Source organism: Maylandia zebra, linkage group LG3 (assembly GCF_041146795.1).
Source record: "Maylandia zebra isolate NMK-2024a linkage group LG3, Mzebra_GT3a, whole genome shotgun sequence".
NCBI lineage: Eukaryota > Metazoa > Chordata > Actinopteri > Cichliformes > Cichlidae > Maylandia > Maylandia zebra.
The window spans coordinates 33,684,680-33,702,471 of record NC_135169.1 but is presented as its reverse complement, the minus strand read 5'-3'; the positions used below and the strand labels follow the sequence as shown (position 1 = coordinate 33,702,471).

Sequence of the window (17,792 nt, the reverse complement as noted above, 5' to 3'; positions counted from 1 at the left end):
TCCCTTAGTTATGCTGCAATAGATGTAGGCTGCCGGGGGATTCCCATGATGCATTGAGTTTTTCCTTTCCAGTCACCTTTCTCACTCACTATGTATTAATAGACCTCTCTGCATTGAATCATATCTGTTATTAACCTCTGTCTCTCTTCCACAGCATGTCTTTATCCTGTCTTCCTTCTCTCACCCCAACCGGTCGCAGCAGATGGCCGCCCCTCCCTGAGCCTGGTTCTGCCGGAGGTTTCTTCCTGGTAAAAGGGAGTTTTTCCTTCCCACTGTCGCCAAAGTGCTTGCTCATAGGGGGTCATATGATTGTTGGGTTTTTCTCTGTATCTATGAAGCGCCTTGAGGCGACTTTTGTTGTGATTTGGCGCTATATAAATAAAATTGAATTGAATTAAATTGAATTGAATGTGTGAATAAAGAGTATGATGGCATTAAGCCCACACAGCCCACAGTCAACACAAAAAGACTGATAACACAACAGAAGCAGTGACAATGACGCTGGCATGTTTTAGTATAGAGGACTGTCTATACTAACACACTACAAAGAGCAAAAAGGCCCAGCTGTTACAGAGACTGTGAGCTCAGGTAGAAAGAAAACATTTTTCTAGGGTCCAGAACAGCAGCGCCTCTTATTATAATCACCATAAAAGACCACGGACAGAGCCCTTCAACACAACACCTGATCCACCAGCTGCAACATGAAGAAAAACAAACCTTCGCACTTTCTACTGATAGGCAGGGATAGGCCAATAAAAATATACATGGGCCAGTAAAACTCTGACCTGACCTGAGCCTGTTAGGTTGGACACTGAATTATTATTCTGCACCGTCATAACATCTGTTTTCAGCAGCAAACTTCAGAATGCTGATGTGCTTTTCTTCATTGCAGCCAACAACATGAAATTGTCCAAAATGTCTCGGTATGCTGAAGCATTAAGAGTTTTTTTCACTGGAACTAACTCCTGATAAACAGCCCCACACCATAATCCCCCCTCCACCTAACTTTGCACTTGGCACAGTGCAGTGAGACAAGTGCTGTTACCCTGGAAGCTGCCAAAACCACACTCATTATCAGATTGCCAGATAGAGAAGTGTGATTCGTTACTCCAGAGAACACATCTCCACTGCTCTAGAGTTCAGATGAAGCGTGCTCAAGACTTGGAGCTGCTTAACCATGGAAACCCATTCATGAAGTTCTGTACGTTCTCTTCTTGAGCTAATCTGAAGGCCACATAAAGTTTGGAGGTCTGTAGTGATTGACTCAGTAGAAAGTTGGAGACCGCTGCACGTATCAGTATCCACTAACCCCTCTGTGTGGTTTTACTTAACCTACCACTTCATGCGTTGCTGTCGTTCCCAATCACTTCTACTTTGCTATAATACCACTAACAACTGACTGTGAAATATTTAGTAGTGACAAAATTGGACACAGGTGGCATCATATCACAGTGCCACGCTGGAATTCACTGAGCTCCTGAGAGCGACTCATTCTTTCAAAGATGTTTGTAGAAGCAGCCTGCATGCCTACATGCTTGATTTTATACACCTGTGGCCATGGACGAGCCGCAGGTCTCACTGAGAATTCAATGATTTGGATGGCTGAGTGACATTTGGCAATATAATGTACCTTTTGAATATTTATTCATACAAATTATTATAGTATAGTAAGTATTTCTTATCCATTTACTTGATTAATCAGTTGAAAATCAATACAACACTTGATTACTAAAATAATCAATAGCTGTAGCTCTAAATAAGACTCAGTACTGTGATCTGTTTGAATGGTCAGTAATAACAGCTGCATATGCGAACTGCAAGAAAAACAGCATTTCTTACCTTCAGCATTTCCATAGATGACAGTACTGAGCACTAAAATGATAAATAAATAAAAGCTCAGTAGACATTATACAACTGATTAAATCCAAATAAATATAAAGTAAAGCTTCTGTTAATGAGTCAGTGCCATTCAAACAATGTCAGACGTGTACTTACAGAAAAAGCCCATCGTGCAGAGCAAAGATTGCCCCATCGTCACATCCAGCCTGCTGCACAAAGAGTTTTACTTTGAACAAAGAAGATGAAGAAAAAAGAAGTTTTGTTTAGTTTAGATACAACAAGAGTTTTTCTGCAGTTTCTTCATCTGATTGGTCTCTCTGTGCTTCCTTCCCTTTTACACAAAACTCAAACAGCTCCTTTAGCTTTGACCACAGCAGTTAGGTGACAGGTTTACATTTCCTGTCCACTGCAAACATAGAAGTTTGTTTCTTTTGTTGACATCTTTCTCTGTAACATACAAAGCTGTTCTGTTGTCATATTTATTTATTTATTTGTTTGCCATTTTCTTCTTTAAAGCTCTTCTGTGATTTTTGCAGTTTCCTGTGGATCATTGTCACACTGCATTATTGCTTTTCTGGCAGACTGGGAGTCACTGCGAGTAGAAATATGAAAGCATCCTTTTCTGCTTTTATTTTCTATGAAGTCTTTTTAATTCATTTGTTTTTTTCTTTGTTTATGAGTCTCTGTATGCAAACATGTAGATGTATTTCACAGTTAGCACAAATGTTATCATGCAGTGAAAAGGCTCATTTGGTCTGTGAATGTTCACAACTTGTGGTTAAATTCTGGTTTTAAGTTTGGTGGAGACCCAAACACAGGAAACGACTCAGTGTGTGGCTGAAGTGAGACTAAAGACCTTCATGGTTCACAAAGTAAAGTAACAAAGACAGCAAATAAATTCATAGTTACATTTATTATCTGTTGCTATTTAAAACGAAGCACAAACTCATTTATTCTGAATTCTTTGTGTTGCTTTGACATCTTGCCATCTGACTACATGTAAACACGATAAAAGGATACAAACAGATGATGTGAAATAATGATATAAACACTGTATTAATGATGTTTGTGTTGAACACTATATGTTACCAGCAGAATTATGTGATTCTGCTCAGAGTCAGTTCAAAAAGTAGACCCACATGCAGAGCAGGACTCAGAGTACCAAACAAAGCTGACTTTAATTTCAATAAGGACACATTGTTAGAAAGAATGAACATGATTTATTGAGGAACAGAATAAAGAAGGTGTTTGGACTCCAATGGCCCGTCTGGGTGCTCTGTCTGGGGAGCCCCTTCTTCCTTCTACTCTCTTTCAAGGGGGTTGTTTGTTTTTGGACTGTATTTTGTTACACATGCAGCAGGTGGTGACCCATCATGCTTTACTTCAGCTTTGTTCTTTTTTTCTTTTCTTTTTTTTATCTTTTCTTGTATTTCCACCTCATTTCTCTATCTCTGTGTCTTTATTCTTTATCTCCTCTCCTTTCTTCTTCCTAGTCTGCACCTCCCTGCTTGTCAGCTCTGACACTATCACACTACAAATCCAGATAAGCTTGTAGCTGTGTGTTTACTTGCAGTTATACAAACAAATAGCTCATACAATATTTTCTATCAGTCATGTCTTTTTGAAAAGTGACCCATTCTTTCAGGTCAGAGTTTCAAACATCATGAAACATTTTCTGGATATGTTTATAGTCTCAGTCACTAAAGTCTTAAATGTTACTGTCATGGAATGGACATGTTATAGTTGTTTAGAAGTGTTACTACCACCTAGTGGTAATGGAGCACAATGTCTTCTTTTTTTTTTTGTAGAGAAAGTTGTCTACAGGAAGTAGTGTGCGCTGGTGATGGTAAATTCGATTCTTTTTACTGAATTGAGTTTGAATGAGTCACTCACCAAAATGAATCGAGTTTTTTGAGTCATTTGACTCACTGAGTCAGTTGCCCAGAGAGTGCAAGAAATTTACATATTCACTCAAATTTAATTTGTTTCTCTTTACATATAAATCCTACTTCTAAGATGAGTGATTAACAATGAAAAACAACTATTTTATAGAGGAAAAAAGAGCACAAAAAATAAGATTTCTAAAGGGAACATTTGTTTTATTTTATTTATTTTATTTTATTAGTATTTTCCTTAAATGTGTCAAATATATATATTCTCATCTAAATAATTTAGTGAAATAGCAAATTTATGATTATTTTACTTACATTATTGCAACAGCAGAATGCGAGTCAGACACTGTAGTTTTTTTAATGGTGGTGGAACTGAGTTCATATATTTTTTCCTTTAGCCTGCTTATTATCTTTGCAAAACAAACAAAGTGTAGACTGACTGTAGCGTGAGCATCCACTGAGCTGTGAGCCAGGGGGCAGTAATGCACCTTAATGTCAGTTGCCAACCAAGAAGTAGAAGAAGAAGCTGTGAGTGAGTCCTAAGTAGGGATGGGTACCGGTGTCCGGTGCCATGATGGCACCGGTTCTGACACAAACGGTAGTAACCAGACCGAAAAGCAGCGCACATTTAGGTGCTTTATTTCGGTGCTTTTTTTTTCCTGTGCTGTGATACACTTTAGATTCTAGCCAATCATTTTACGTTTCCGAGGATAGTAGGCGGGTCCAGGTACGTACGTTCTTTTAGAGCAGAGCTCCAGATTAAAAATGCCCAAGGCGAAGCGGTCAAAAGTCTGGCTGTACTTCACAGCAAAATATGCAAACTCAGCAGCCTGCAACAAGTGCTTTAAGCTGATACTGTGATACTGTCAAAGGAGGTAACACCTCAAATCCGACGAAACACCTGGTGACGCATAGCATTTTTTTTAAAAGCCGAGAAATGCGCCGTATTTGATAGCTTGCTGCGAGACCTCACACCGTGCACATCTACTGCGGGTGGGTTTCCTGTTATCGGACCTGGAGCAACATCCCCCAAAAACACGAAGAGGAGAGTCCTGGCTCCTAGCCCTGCCAGTGTAGCAGAAATGATGACGGATGATGATGGCAATTTACGTTGAGTAGGCTAATCACGTTATTACATTAATGCATGTAAGGTGAACTAGCAAACATCATCATAGCTACATGCGGCTGTCTTCTTGTTTGATGGCAGATACTCCCTTCACCCTGGCCAAAAAGGCTAAAATGACCAAAGAAAAAGAGGGAAACAGCTGAACATGAGAGGTTTTTGGACCAATTTTGTGTTCTCCATTCTTTAAGCACCGTTTAAGCACCGGCACCGTTTCAAAAGTACCGGTTTGGCACCGGTATCGGATAAAACCTAAACGATACCCATCCCTAGTCCTAAGGCTGTATCCCAATTCAGGGTCTGCAGCCTTAAAGTACGCAGCCTCAACGATCCTCAAGGGCCACGTACTCAAAGACCGCTAAGGCCGGAAGTGCGAGGCTTGTGAAATGGGACGGTCTAGCCTCCGTTGCGCTGCCCAGGTTGCCTAGCAACCATGATACTAACAGCTGGAAACGTGTCAGACAGCTTTGTTTGACAGAAATGAAGGAGAAAATCTTTTGTTCATTTGTTTATTTGTTTCTACATGAGCTTTGATCATTCTCTGTAAGATTAAGGTCAGCTATTGAACGGCGTATATTTTAAAGTAAAGGCCTTAAAACCAAGTTAGTACAAACGTCACTAATGTCACATAACTTTGCCGACATGTGGCCAACAGTAATGTTTTAATGTTCTTCGTTATTAAACATTTGCACATAAATAAGTGACATAATATTCAGTACTTACTTAAAGTTTACTCTTCGGCCGCCCCTCATCCGCCGTTTTTTTTCGGCAAAATTATCTACACCCACCGCCGCGCTATGCATTCTGGGATATGTTGGGCCATGAAGTCTACACTGCCACAGCCTTAAAATTCAGGGAAATGAAGGACGCATTTCAGGGCCGCATTTCGAGCAGCCTTTGAATTGGGACAGCCTTCGGCGCGCCGCTGTGACGTAATCGGCCTTGAAATGCGTACTTTAAGGCTGCAGACCCTGAATTGGGATACAGCCTAAGTGATTCGTTTGTGCTATGATTCAGCACAGGAAGGGAGGTAGTGAGTGAATGAGTGAGTGATTCGTTCATGCTACGATTCAGCACAGGACATTAGCTCCCATGAAGGGAAGGGGTGAGTAACTAAAATGTGCTGTTAGCACGTTAGCAGAGCGATGCTACTGTGAACTTTTGAGCTATTGTCTTGATGTGAGCTTTCTACTCATGGGTTTTTCTTCCATCCCAGAGCAGAAATGTTTTTGTTAAGAAACTGGCTGTTGTTTTTTCCCACAATTTTAATGATAAGCTAGATATATTTCTACTAGTGAAATTAGTTTGCTAACAGTAACAGGGATGAGTCAGTGAATGAGTCAGTTGGGCTTGTGAATCATGATTCACGAGTCAGTAAAGTGATTCTCGAGTATTGAAAGGTTTGTTCATTATTCGCACATCACTGGTGTGCTCTTTTGCTGCAGTGAAAAAATTGTAATCTGATGGCAATTTCTGCAATCCTGGGGTTCCTATTATATTTTTATATGCTGTAGTGCAATTTTTGGGAGCATTTCAAGTTGCTATACGTCAATGCAACCATTATAGCCCAAATTTTAATAATATGCATTAAGTGCATAGTAATTACATAAATTGCAAAAAAAATGCAATAAACTACAAAAAAAATCGTTTTTGTTTTTTTAACATATATTTCTAGTTAGAGAAATTTAAGAGGCTTATCCCTCAAAACTGTAAATACAAAAAAGTTGCACAAAATAGTTTCCCACCACAGGAAATTTATTTTGAGTGTCTTCATAGTTTTATTTTTGAAATACACCAATTTTTATATACTGCAGGAAAAACGAAAATAATTATTTTAATGCAAATTTGCAAAAAAAATCATATGCATCAAAATAAACTATTTCCAGCAGTGCAATTTGAGTTCTAAGCATCCCAGAAACTATTCAGAAAGTCATAAAGTCAAACATGACTTTTAAAAACACCAGTATTGTCAGGGTTTCTGGATCGTTGACCGAGTATTTTCAGTTCACGTTCACTGTTTATCTACTGCCTGTTCCACTTCCTGTTTTATTGTGTTAGCCTTGGTCTGTGTGCATTATGTTCAGTCCTCTTCCCATTTATCATTAGTTCATTATGTTCAGCTGTTCACTCACCTGTCTCCAATCGTTGTCATTGTTAGTCATGTATTTAAGCCCTCTCTTCCCTTCAGCCCTTGTCGTGTCATTGATGTTATGTTGTCATTCCTGTTAGTGCTCAGTTATTCAGCCAGCCACTCAGTCTTTCAGTCAGCTAGTCAGTTCTTCCGTTCCTGTTTTGTTCATTCACCCGCTCCAATAAATCCTCATCATTTCTGCACCGTGAGTCCTGCGTGTGGGTCATCTCTTCCACGCCTCCACACACAACCCCTGACAAGTATAGGCTTATAAGGCCCTGAAGGTAAAAACTACATTTCCGCAAAAACGACGTCACTTCCGGTTTCGGGCAGGACTTGCGATAGTTCGCGCTGATGTCTATTCCAACGTAGGAAGTGTTACAAACAGCTGATCGGACCGGCAAATATTATGTTTTTGTTGCTGCAAGTGCTTTTTATGCAATTTTTGCAAAGCTATATGTGGAAGGAAACCGTGACCTAGGACAAGCTGATGGCATAAGATGTAAGTACAACTCCTCCGGTTTCATATGCAAAGAAAATTATTGCGCTAGCTTATGTGGTTTCAGTTCTACCGGGATTTAAAAATAGTTACGCAAAACGGAGCGTGCCTGCTCCGACCGGGTCCAAAGCATTAAAGTCCACAATATCGGCCTGTTTCTTGGAGGATGAAGTGCTGGGAATAAAGAATGTTAAGCTAGCTGTATAGCTGAAATTACGTTGCTTGCAACAAACTTTAGTGAGGACAGCATAGTTACTCACATGTTAATTTTGTCAAATTTGATCCTCATCAGAGTCAAAAAGGACAAAGTATGCTTTAGCATGTTGCTACCTTCTGGAGAACATGCTTTTCTACTATACTACAATAAAGTGTAAGTCCACATCCACTACAGTACCAAGCATGCGCACACACAGCACAGAGCAGGAAATATGAAGTGCAGCATACAAACCATTGCAAATAATTAAAAGGGACGAAAACAAAGGCGGCACGGTGTTTAGCACTGTTGCCGCACAGCAAGAAGGTCCTGAGTTCAATTCCACCATCAGGCCGGGGTCTTTCTGTGTGGAGTTTCCATGTTCTCCCCATGTTTGCGTGGGTTCCCTCCAGGTACTCCGGCTTCCTTCCATCGTCCAAAGACATGCAGTTAGTGGGGATAAGTTAATTGGTCAATCTAAATTGCCCATAGGTGTGAATCTGTGAGTGAATGCGAGTGCAACTGGTTGTCTGTGTCTCTATGTGTTAGCCCTGCGACAGACTGGCGACCTGTCCAGGGTGTACCCCGCCTCTCGCCCTATGACAGCTGGGATAGGCTCCAGCACCCTCCGCGACCCTGGAAAGGATAAGCGGAAGCGAATGAAAACAAAGGTGCAGAGAGAGTCGAGATAAGAGACAAACAAAAGTCTCCCGAAAGTTAAGACGAGGAAATATGGCGAAGCGTATGTAGCGCTGAAGTTGATCTATAATTTTCTTTTTTCTTTAATGTCAATAAGGATACAATGTTACAATTGTACTTACAGGAACAATTTTATAGCCAAACGATATTATTTATAGTCGTGGGGAAGAGTGGGGGGAGCGCAAAATGTTTTCTTTTTCCTAATGAGGGTGTCACAGAAAATAATTCAGAAGCACTGACTTTGACTGTTTTCTGTATATTCTGACACATGATGGCAGTGCGGGGTAAAAAGTGCTCTGTGAAACAATATTTGGAGCATTTGTGCTGTAGGTTTATCGAGGTGTTCTCCACAGTGACCCCTGCTGGCCATTGTGACAATCACTATATTTTGATGAAGCTGTTCTGTGAAGCAGTAACATAGACAAGCCCTCCAAAACTCCAAAGAAAGATACTCATTATATCAGACTGTCAATGGTTGTGTCCAAACACAAGCAAGGCAATAAACATATTGATAAAGACAGCAAGCTGTGACTTTAATGATCCGTGTGCTTCAGCAAAATCCTCTTTCTGTTAACATATGTGTTGCTCCCAATAAATCAATTTATAAAGTAAAACATACAGAGAAAAGACTGCACTGAAACCAACTGTATTGACAGGAGTGCTGGTAAAAGACGAAGAGCAAAACAAGGAAGTGATGGAAGTATCATCTGTGAGGAAGGCTGCATGTTAACCCTGCCATGAGTGTTAATGATGAAGATTAGTCTTCATATTTAACTGTCGTGGCGTCTCTTTATGGAGATTCAGATGATGAGGATTTAAATCAAGCTATAATTGCCAGCTTGGAGAGTCACATGTGAGTAGCAAATCAACAGAACTTCAGCTTAAGAGGGGCAGTCATGGAATTGTCAAATGAATAATGAAAAATCTCACTTTAAGAGATATACGAGTGGAACTGTCAAGCAAAATTAGCACAAACAGATTGAAAAATTTAATAAGAATAAAAAGTTGTTTTTTTTTTCTTAAATCTAGAAGCAACATGAAAAGAGACTGCAGCAGGATCCACTGACTTACTATGCTACTTTAATATTTTTTTTCCCTCCGATAAGTAGATGGGCACTTGGAAAGAGCATTCTCTGTGGAGGCCAATCAATAATTTCACAATTTTAAAGGAGCGTGTAGCCACAAAAAAATTCAATAAGTTCTTCTGTATCCCAAGCAAAGCCACTAGATCCATCTCAGTTTGGCAGAAATATAATAATTAAATTCATAGATTTGGAGAATTGAGACTTCATTCATTCTCTGAAGAAAACTGTATAACTCTGTTATGTTTGGACTTTAATTCTACCCTCAGTCTTTTATCCTATTGCATCAACTCATTCGTATGTAGGTCCTCCATGTGTCTGCATTTTCCCTGTTTAGTTTTCACATTTCCTGCTTTATTTTATTTTGTTGCCTTAAATGTTACCTCCTTTGCCTCATCAATTGGCGATTGGCTTCAGCCCTGTCTCATTTTCTTGAGCTGTCTCCACTCCTCTAATCATCCTTCTGTGTATATTTAGTCGCTGCCTCTCCTTAGTTTTGTGCCAGTCTTCCTTCTGTGTTTTTGGTCGTCCTCTCTACAACATACATGACGGTTTATTTGGGTCGGTTATCTCAGTTTGATGCCATGTTTACATCCATGTAGCATGCCCTTGACATTCTACCACAATCAAATAACTTTACTTCACAGGAATACGAAATGCAGAAGAAAGAGAAGCACTGTTTAATATAGATATAAAAATCCCTTTTTACAACGCATGTTCTGATTGGCCTGTCTGTGTCCTTCCTTCTTACACCAACCTCAAACAGCTCCTGTGGTTTTGACTGGATGTTTATATTTCCTGTCCTTTTCAAAAACAAAAGCTTGTTTCTTGTGTTGTGTTGTTATCTTTATCTATAGATGTGCAAAGTTGTTCTGTTTCTTCAAGGGGACATATTTCGCCAGGTCATAATTTTCACCATTTTCTTCTTTAAAAACTCTTATGTTGTTTTTTTGTTTGGTTTTTTTTGTATTTTTAAATATATCATTATCTTGCAAAGAGCTGCATCATCTTATCAAAAGCACCTTGTGCAACAGAACTCCACTGGAACAGGATCTTGGGTGAAGTGAAACAGGTTATAGGAGACTTCAGCAGCTACTTTACTAAAATCATGGCTGAATATGTGATAAAAGTTGGCAAGAGAACTGTGGACTTACAAATTGGATCTGTGTTATTTGCCGCTCTCTGCTCATCTGTACTATGTGGATTATAATTTTCAGAAGGAATTGGACTATTATGTTGGATATATATAACTGATGTGATTTGATGATTATTTTGTGATGATTATTTTTGAATCTGCTTTTGTTTTACTCCTGTTAAATTGCTTTAATAAAATTTCATGCAAACAGTAAAAGGAAAACTGCAGAATATAATAATTGAATGGGTTTTCCACGTGTCTGCATGGCCCCTCTCCAGGTACTCCAGCTCCATCCCACAGTCCAGAGACCTGCATGTTCGGTTAACTTGTGATTCTAGAGTGGTTGTAGGTGTGACTGTGAGCCTGAATGTTTGTGTGTCTCTGTGAGTTAGTCATGTGACACAATGGTGAACTGTCCCAGTGTGTTACAGCTGGGAGAGGCTCCTGTGATTCTGAATTAATAAGTGGAAGAACATGGGTTGATAATTCCTTTTTACATGATGTAGATTTTTAAACTCAAATAGTAAAAGTATTTGTTGGTGTCCACACCAGCACTTCCTAAGAAACTCTGCTGACTTTAAGTCGTTGCTATCAGCTACAAAAATCACAGGCTTCAAACTTTTTTCTCACTGCTGTTGGAACAGGATACATTCAAAGTTTTATACAAAAGTTCAACAATGAATATAAAAAAAAAAAATCAGCTGAATATAAAGAGCCTGGATCTGAAACAGGACACACCCTTGTGTGTGTTATGCTAAGCGAAAGTAACAAGTCTATATCATATTATTATTCAATATCATCTTCATAAACACTAAAAAGTGAGCGCGTCTGATATTTGAGCAGCAGAGGAGCAACAGTGGATTCATAAAATGCTCCTTTTTGCTGCTGCAGCTCTCCTCACTGACCTGTAAGACAAACACACAAAGAACACAAATGTCCAAGTTTCAGGATGTTCGCCATTTAATAACTTGAAGAATAACTCATCCTGCATGGCAGCATAATTACCAGGAAAGCTTCCTAACGTGACTTCAGAATAAACTGCTGCATCAGCTGCAGGACTTGATTTTCCTGTGAGTGGAAAGAAGATTTTAAGACCAGAGAAGTCAGAGCTCAGGATACATTTGATCAGCAGATATATGACACAGAGCTGTTGGACGTAGAGGTGGATTTAAACTGCAGATTTGTCAGCTGCAGCCATTAACAGCATTAATGCTACGCTCCCCTTAATGATTCTCGCTCTTTGTAGTTTCACTAGATTATTACTTTAGCTGCCAAGTACAGAACAGACTACTTTAAGTGCTAAGAGCAGCATGTAAGAGCCAATGATGAGATGTAATACTTCACAAAGTTTCCTTTACTGTTACACAAAAAGTTAACAATTTAGACTTTTGAACAAAGGATATTTTATTTAAGGAAATTAGCAAAACAAAAATCTTAATCAATAATAATCATGTAATTCAATCACCTGACTGTTATCCTAATGTAACTAATCTACTCAGTGCTATCACTGATTTCAGATATAGTGTTGACATAAAAAAAAAGATAATTTCAGTTCATAAGTCCACAGCGATTGAGCAACTGAAACTTTTGACCGTGAACTCCACAGTTCTTTCTTCCAATGTTGCTGATGTTACTCATCTGCAGCAAACTACAAAATGAACTCATATACTCATTTATACTCTGCATCACCCACCCTGTGTTTGAGTGCTTTGAATGATGACAACACAACAACACAGTATCATGCTAAACAAATACACCTGACTTAATGACTAACCCACCATAAACCTAAATGACTGCAGATTAACTCTGCTGATGTATAGTGGTAGTGTGTAGTAGGTAAGCTTGATAAGTGAATAACTAAACTCCATGTTGACCTATAATTAGCTGCAACATAATGAAATGACACATTTCAGTACAAACACTGAATGAGACTGTTGTGACTGTACCTGCAGCTCCCGTCTTCACCTCAGAGTAAACAGCACTCTGCTCTGGTTCATGATGCTTCCCTGTGAAGATGATCAGATTATTCAACATGTGAAAAAAATTAACTGTTAATTTTTTAACATTTTTTATTTATTGTATTTTTACATTACATTTACATTTATTGTTTTTAAACTGCATGTGTTTTATTTACTTACTCTTCTTTTGAAGGTTTTTAAGGTCAATAAGAGAGTATGTGACATCTTGATGTTGATCTGATCCTGAAATGTTCATATTTTAGTTACAGGAATGTAAACATGTCATATGGAATTAGTTTCATTAAATCAAAAGCAAGTTTCATCTCTGACTGCTCTGTGCTTTTCTGCACATATACTGCACCATTTCTGTTGTCTTCCACGTGCATAACATATTCAGAGAGGTTATTGGTTCCTAATTAAAAGACGAGCCAGGGTCACATTAATCATTTTAATAAAAACCTAAAAGAGATTAAATATTCCTCTTTAAGTCAAAACCAGAACTATGAGATATTTTCAAACCATTAACCCATAATGTTGTTATTGTTTGTGTTGTTATGATATTAAACAACAGCTGTTCTCACTCCCGGGGCGTAGCATACCAATGTTTTGTCACGCAGCGTTCCTGAGGATTGTGAAAGGTGACCTTCCTTGTATGGCAAGCCACCCTGGCCAAATATCGCGATGGCTTGCCATATCCACGTTCTTATGGTAGGCGCCGGGTTATGGATGAATTCCTGTGCAATGACGGTCCCGCGGTAATAGACGTTCCAGCCATGTATTCCAGCCCTAAACCTAACCTTATCCCTAACGTTAACCAGCACTTTAATAAAGTGAAATAGTGTTTTCCAAAGCAATTTTAAGAAAATGAACAAACATGTGTAGAGTGCGTCCAAACGGTTCTCATGTTTTCTTATTTTTCCAATGTTGTCATTTAGGAACGTGTTGGGTACCCAAAAGCGTAAAATGTTGATGATTTGTCACCTAGCATGAAATATTACGCTTAGAGAGTGAGAACGTGTTGGAAACAACATCTCTGTGGATTCTTTCAGTAAAGATACATTCAGGTTGTAAACTCCTGTTTGTTTCTGATTTTATGTTCATGTGGCATTTGGCTGTTTGGATTTTTGTCTAACTGGATTTTGATAAAGATCCTTTGAAAAACTGCTGAACACAAACTGAACCTGTTTGAAACTGTTTCTGTTAATGAAGACTGAATGAAAAGTCAATATTAATAATGATAATATTATTTAAATGGTTTAAATACTGACCATGTTGAAGAGAGTCGTACTCATGAGTTTCATTCAGGTTGACTCCATGATTTGTGGAGGAGCCCGGACTGTGACTCTCAGACTGGATCGACCTAAAACAGGAAATGCACACAATAAACTTAAAAGTAACTGATGTTTGTTTAAAATAATAATAAAAAGTATTTTACCAACCTGGTGAAGCAGGAACCTGTGAAAGAGACAAATGTTATTACACATGTTTGTCATGTATAAATTGTTCCACTGATATTTTGTGTCATGAGATCAGAATACATGTATATGTGTGAATAATTAAAGTGTATGTAGTAAATAAACTCTCTAATACAGCATGAAAAGAAGAGGCTCTTACACTTGGACTGTCTGCAGCGATACAACAAGAGCAGGAGAATAATAATGAGAGAGACTCCACAAACCAGTCCAACCATCAACCACACAGGAGATGAAGAGCTGTCAGCTCCTGACACAGTTACTGTGACAACAAACAATAATTAATTATTAATAAATAAAACAAACACTCTGAGAGCACAAATCTCTGCTAAGGCAGCTCACTCTGTTGACAGCATTTACTTTTAAGGAAACAATATTGTATTTTCTGTGTATTTATTTTGTTTTATTTGTACTGTGAGAAGTTTGTAGTTCAGTAAAAATAAGTCCAAAGGCAGATTTTTTCAACATGACAACAAGGGCACATGTGAAATGTAAAAGTGAGGTCAGAGGTCAAACGTAACATGATATCTTAAATCTTTATACAGTATTTTCTATATGTTGACAAGACACAACACCTTTGTAAGAATCATAGTTTCTATGTTATAAGGATTTTTTTTTAGTCATTAAGTTGACCTTGAAGACCTCGGTGGCTGTAAGCCAAATGTTAATGGATAGTTAACATGACTGCAGCTCGTCAGTGAGGTAACCAGGCAGGTCTGCTGGGATCCTTTCTAGGAAAATAAGATTTGTATGCTAACAGATTTTCCCCTTGTTTCAGTTTCTTCCTGCTTCAAGATTCGTTTTCATGCCATCATTCACCTCCAGTCAGACGCCTGCCACCTTGGATCATTACCCCTGTATTCACCACCACCGCTGCCCCCCTCGGAGCCTCTTCCTCATTTGCCTGCCTGCCCATCGTTCAGCAGTTTCCACAGACCTCTGCCTTCATCCACTAAACCCAGCTAGTCTGGACTCCAAGTAAGGCATTGTTGCAGCCACTTTATGAACACTCTCTGTCTTGTCACATTCTCTCAGATTTCCTGCCCTAACTGCTCTCTCCTCTCCCACAGATCTGCCGCCCTCACACTGTTATGTCCGCTCCTCTGGCCTGTCTCTCTCACCTCAGTTAAGATGTTTTTGTAGGACTCGCTCATTAAGTTTAGGTTCATTTATGTTTTGTTCTTGTTGACTGAGTCAAAGCTCACAATCTGTTGTTTTAACTTATTTATCCTTTGTTCGAGTAAAAAAACCTTCACTTATTACATCCTCTGCTGTTTTCACTTGAGTCCTGAATCACAACGATATTAAACCTGACAATATAGAGATATTACATAATAATTTTATAAAAGTTCTGACAAAATAGATCCAGGTGACTTCAAGCATTAAACCGACAATCTAATGTTCCTTCTCAAGCATGAAATCCATTAAAATCCATCACGTGTTGATCCTGCTCACCTTTAACTGACATCCAGCTCTGTGCTGACTCTCTTCCTGAGTACTGACACTTGTAGAAACCTTCATCAGACTTTGACACTGCAGAGATCTTCAGCTCCCCTCGGGTATCATTTTCAATAAGTTTGTCATTGTGATAGAAAAACACATTGGAAAGTATTTTTTGTGTTCTCAAACTGCAGCTCAGATTAACAGAAGCTCCCTCAGTCACAGGATGAACAGGATTCACCAGGATAGGACCATTACCATCATCTGTGAAACAATCACACACAATTGTTTCAGTCACATCAGCTGGTGCAAAACTTTTAGAAAAAGCTGTGAGTCGTGTCTCATGATCTACATGCAGACCTGGCTTCAGAGAGATTTTCTGAGAGCCTGGTTTTAATGACTGGAGAGACGTTTGAACAAGTGACAACATTTCAGTGCTTAGATGTTCAGTTACAGTGGGTTCATCATGTGGACCATCAACACTTCGTGTTGGCAGCACTTGCATTTTTGTTAGAAGGCCGAGGGTCCATGGAGTAAATAAATGCATCATGTTACTATTCTATATGGAGATTGTTGACTCTGTTATCTATTATGGTATCACTACATGTTTTGGCAAACTTTCTGTCAAACTCAGATCCCAAATTCAAAATTTGATTAAGAGGACTGGAAATATAGTTGGGATGCTCCCTTCATCCTCCCTCCAGGAGTCAAACTATGAAATTATTTAATGGTTAAAGTTGAAATTGTAAATGTTTGTATGTTTGTTTTATTTTACACGACGTGTTTCCCTATTCCTTTATTCTGAAAGGGAGAATATATAAAATATTGTCTGCAAATTTTGACAAACTTGATTATAAAAAGATCGAGTGAAATGAGACCAACAATCAAGAATATTTTGATGCTTTGGTGCCTGTCTGAAAATGATCATTGATCATTGTTGTTTGTTTTGCCACATAGAATTACTTCACATAGAGCACAGCTGGGACAATGTTCATGTGACGTCTAAATCATTCAGATCCAAGAAGTAAATGTATAATAACATACTCTGTACAGTGATGTTGACTGCACTGCTGAACTCTCCTGATCCAGACTCACACCAGTACACTCCAGTATGTGACTTTGATGTGTTGATGTCACATGTGGATCCAGTCATTCTCCTACAGTCAGAGAGTCGGCCGTCCTCAGAGAACTTCCTCACTCTCCACTCAGTGAAGTTTCCCTCACAGGTCAGTGAGACAGAGTCAGAGGTGAAGTGTTGCACTCTGTCAGGACTCACTGTGAGAGACGCTGCTGAATGAACATCTGGAAACAACATGCAGTGAAGAGACAAAGCTCACAGATGTTAGGATTCAAAAGATCACAGTGAAAAAAATAGTTCTTGCTAAACCCACCATAACTGCAAATAAATCTATGAATGAGATTTGTTAATACAGATTTAAATGTTGTGACTCCTGCAGCTGGAAAGATTTCACTGAACCATCTGGGTCTCTCAGTAATAATCTCACAGCATCATTAGAAGCTACATTAGAAGTTTCTGTAAACCTGCTTTCCTACAGTTTGTCCACAGCGTGCATGTTTGTTGTTGCACAAGCAAATATCTTCACCATCAGTCATGTAATAAGATGTCTGACATTTGTGACCTTACTACAAACAGTCAGATCATTATCAGACAGTTTAACATCAGCAGATCTTAAATGTTTGTTGTCTTTGCTTCTGCAAATCATGACAGCACTTTTATGGGCATCATGTCTGATATCATTTTTCACAGCAAAAGCACAACAACATGAGGACTAAAGACCACGAGATCATCTGTGTACATAATGTGCTTCACAGGAGTCCTGCCAGCTTTACAGACTTTCTAATCATCACCATGAAGATTAAAAAGAGCTGGAGACAAAATTCATTCTTGTTTAACTCGGTGAGAAACAAACAAGGAGGAATTTGAATAACAACAGAAGTGTCTGACTGAAGCTCAGTTTACTTGAATGTAGTGAGAAAGGATGAGATTCAATTTAATGCTTATGAGGAAACTTAAATAAAAATCATTTAATGCATTTAATTGTAATTGGACATCAGATTTCAATGTCAGCATGCCGCTGCAAGAAAAATAATGGGGAATTAAAGTGATGACATAATTTATTAGAGAGAAACAAACTGACCTGCAGACCAGACAAACTTTGGTTGACTGTGATCAGTGTGATACTCTGGGTCTCCTCTTCCAGCTCTGCACACATATCCTGCTGTGTGTGTCTGTCCATGAATGATGTAGGAGTCCTGTGCAGTCCCATTGCCATCAGGTAGCAGCTCATAACTGGAGGATTTCTCTGAT

The 17,792-nt window shown here is 38.9% G+C and overlaps 1 protein-coding gene and 1 non-coding gene across 2 annotated transcripts; both read right to left on the bottom strand.

The window, feature by feature from the left end:
- Positions 1-9,937: 9,937 nt before the first annotated feature.
- Positions 9,938-14,271, bottom strand: LOC106676594 (uncharacterized). Its single transcript, XR_013096862.1, has 7 exons — positions 13,991-14,271; positions 13,820-13,911; positions 12,913-12,963; positions 12,732-12,794; positions 12,540-12,599; positions 11,599-11,661; positions 9,938-11,498 (listed from the first exon to the last, which is right to left on the bottom strand). It is a non-coding gene; the product is annotated as an uncharacterized LOC106676594 (transcript).
- Positions 14,272-15,300: 1,029 nt separating this feature from the next.
- LOC143416727 (low affinity immunoglobulin gamma Fc region receptor II-like) lies at positions 15,301-16,794 on the bottom strand. The gene is made up of 3 exons (XM_076882216.1): positions 16,510-16,794; positions 15,479-15,720; positions 15,301-15,311 (listed from the first exon to the last, which is right to left on the bottom strand). The coding sequence occupies exons 1-3, from the start codon at positions 16,776-16,778 to the stop codon at positions 15,301-15,303; spliced, it is 522 nt and encodes a 173-aa protein (XP_076738331.1). The 5' UTR covers positions 16,779-16,794.
- Positions 16,795-17,792: the final 998 nt, after the last annotated feature.

Excerpts from the sequence above, each read along its gene's own strand:
- LOC143416727 (XM_076882216.1), bottom strand. The coding sequence starts at position 16,778 with ATGTTGTTTCCAGATGTTCATTCAGCAGCGTCTCTCACAGTGAGTCCT. Across the intron at positions 15,721-16,509 it reads GCAGTCAACATCACTGTACA|TAATGGTCCTATCCTGGTGA; the intron begins GAGTATGTTATT and ends CACAGATGATGG.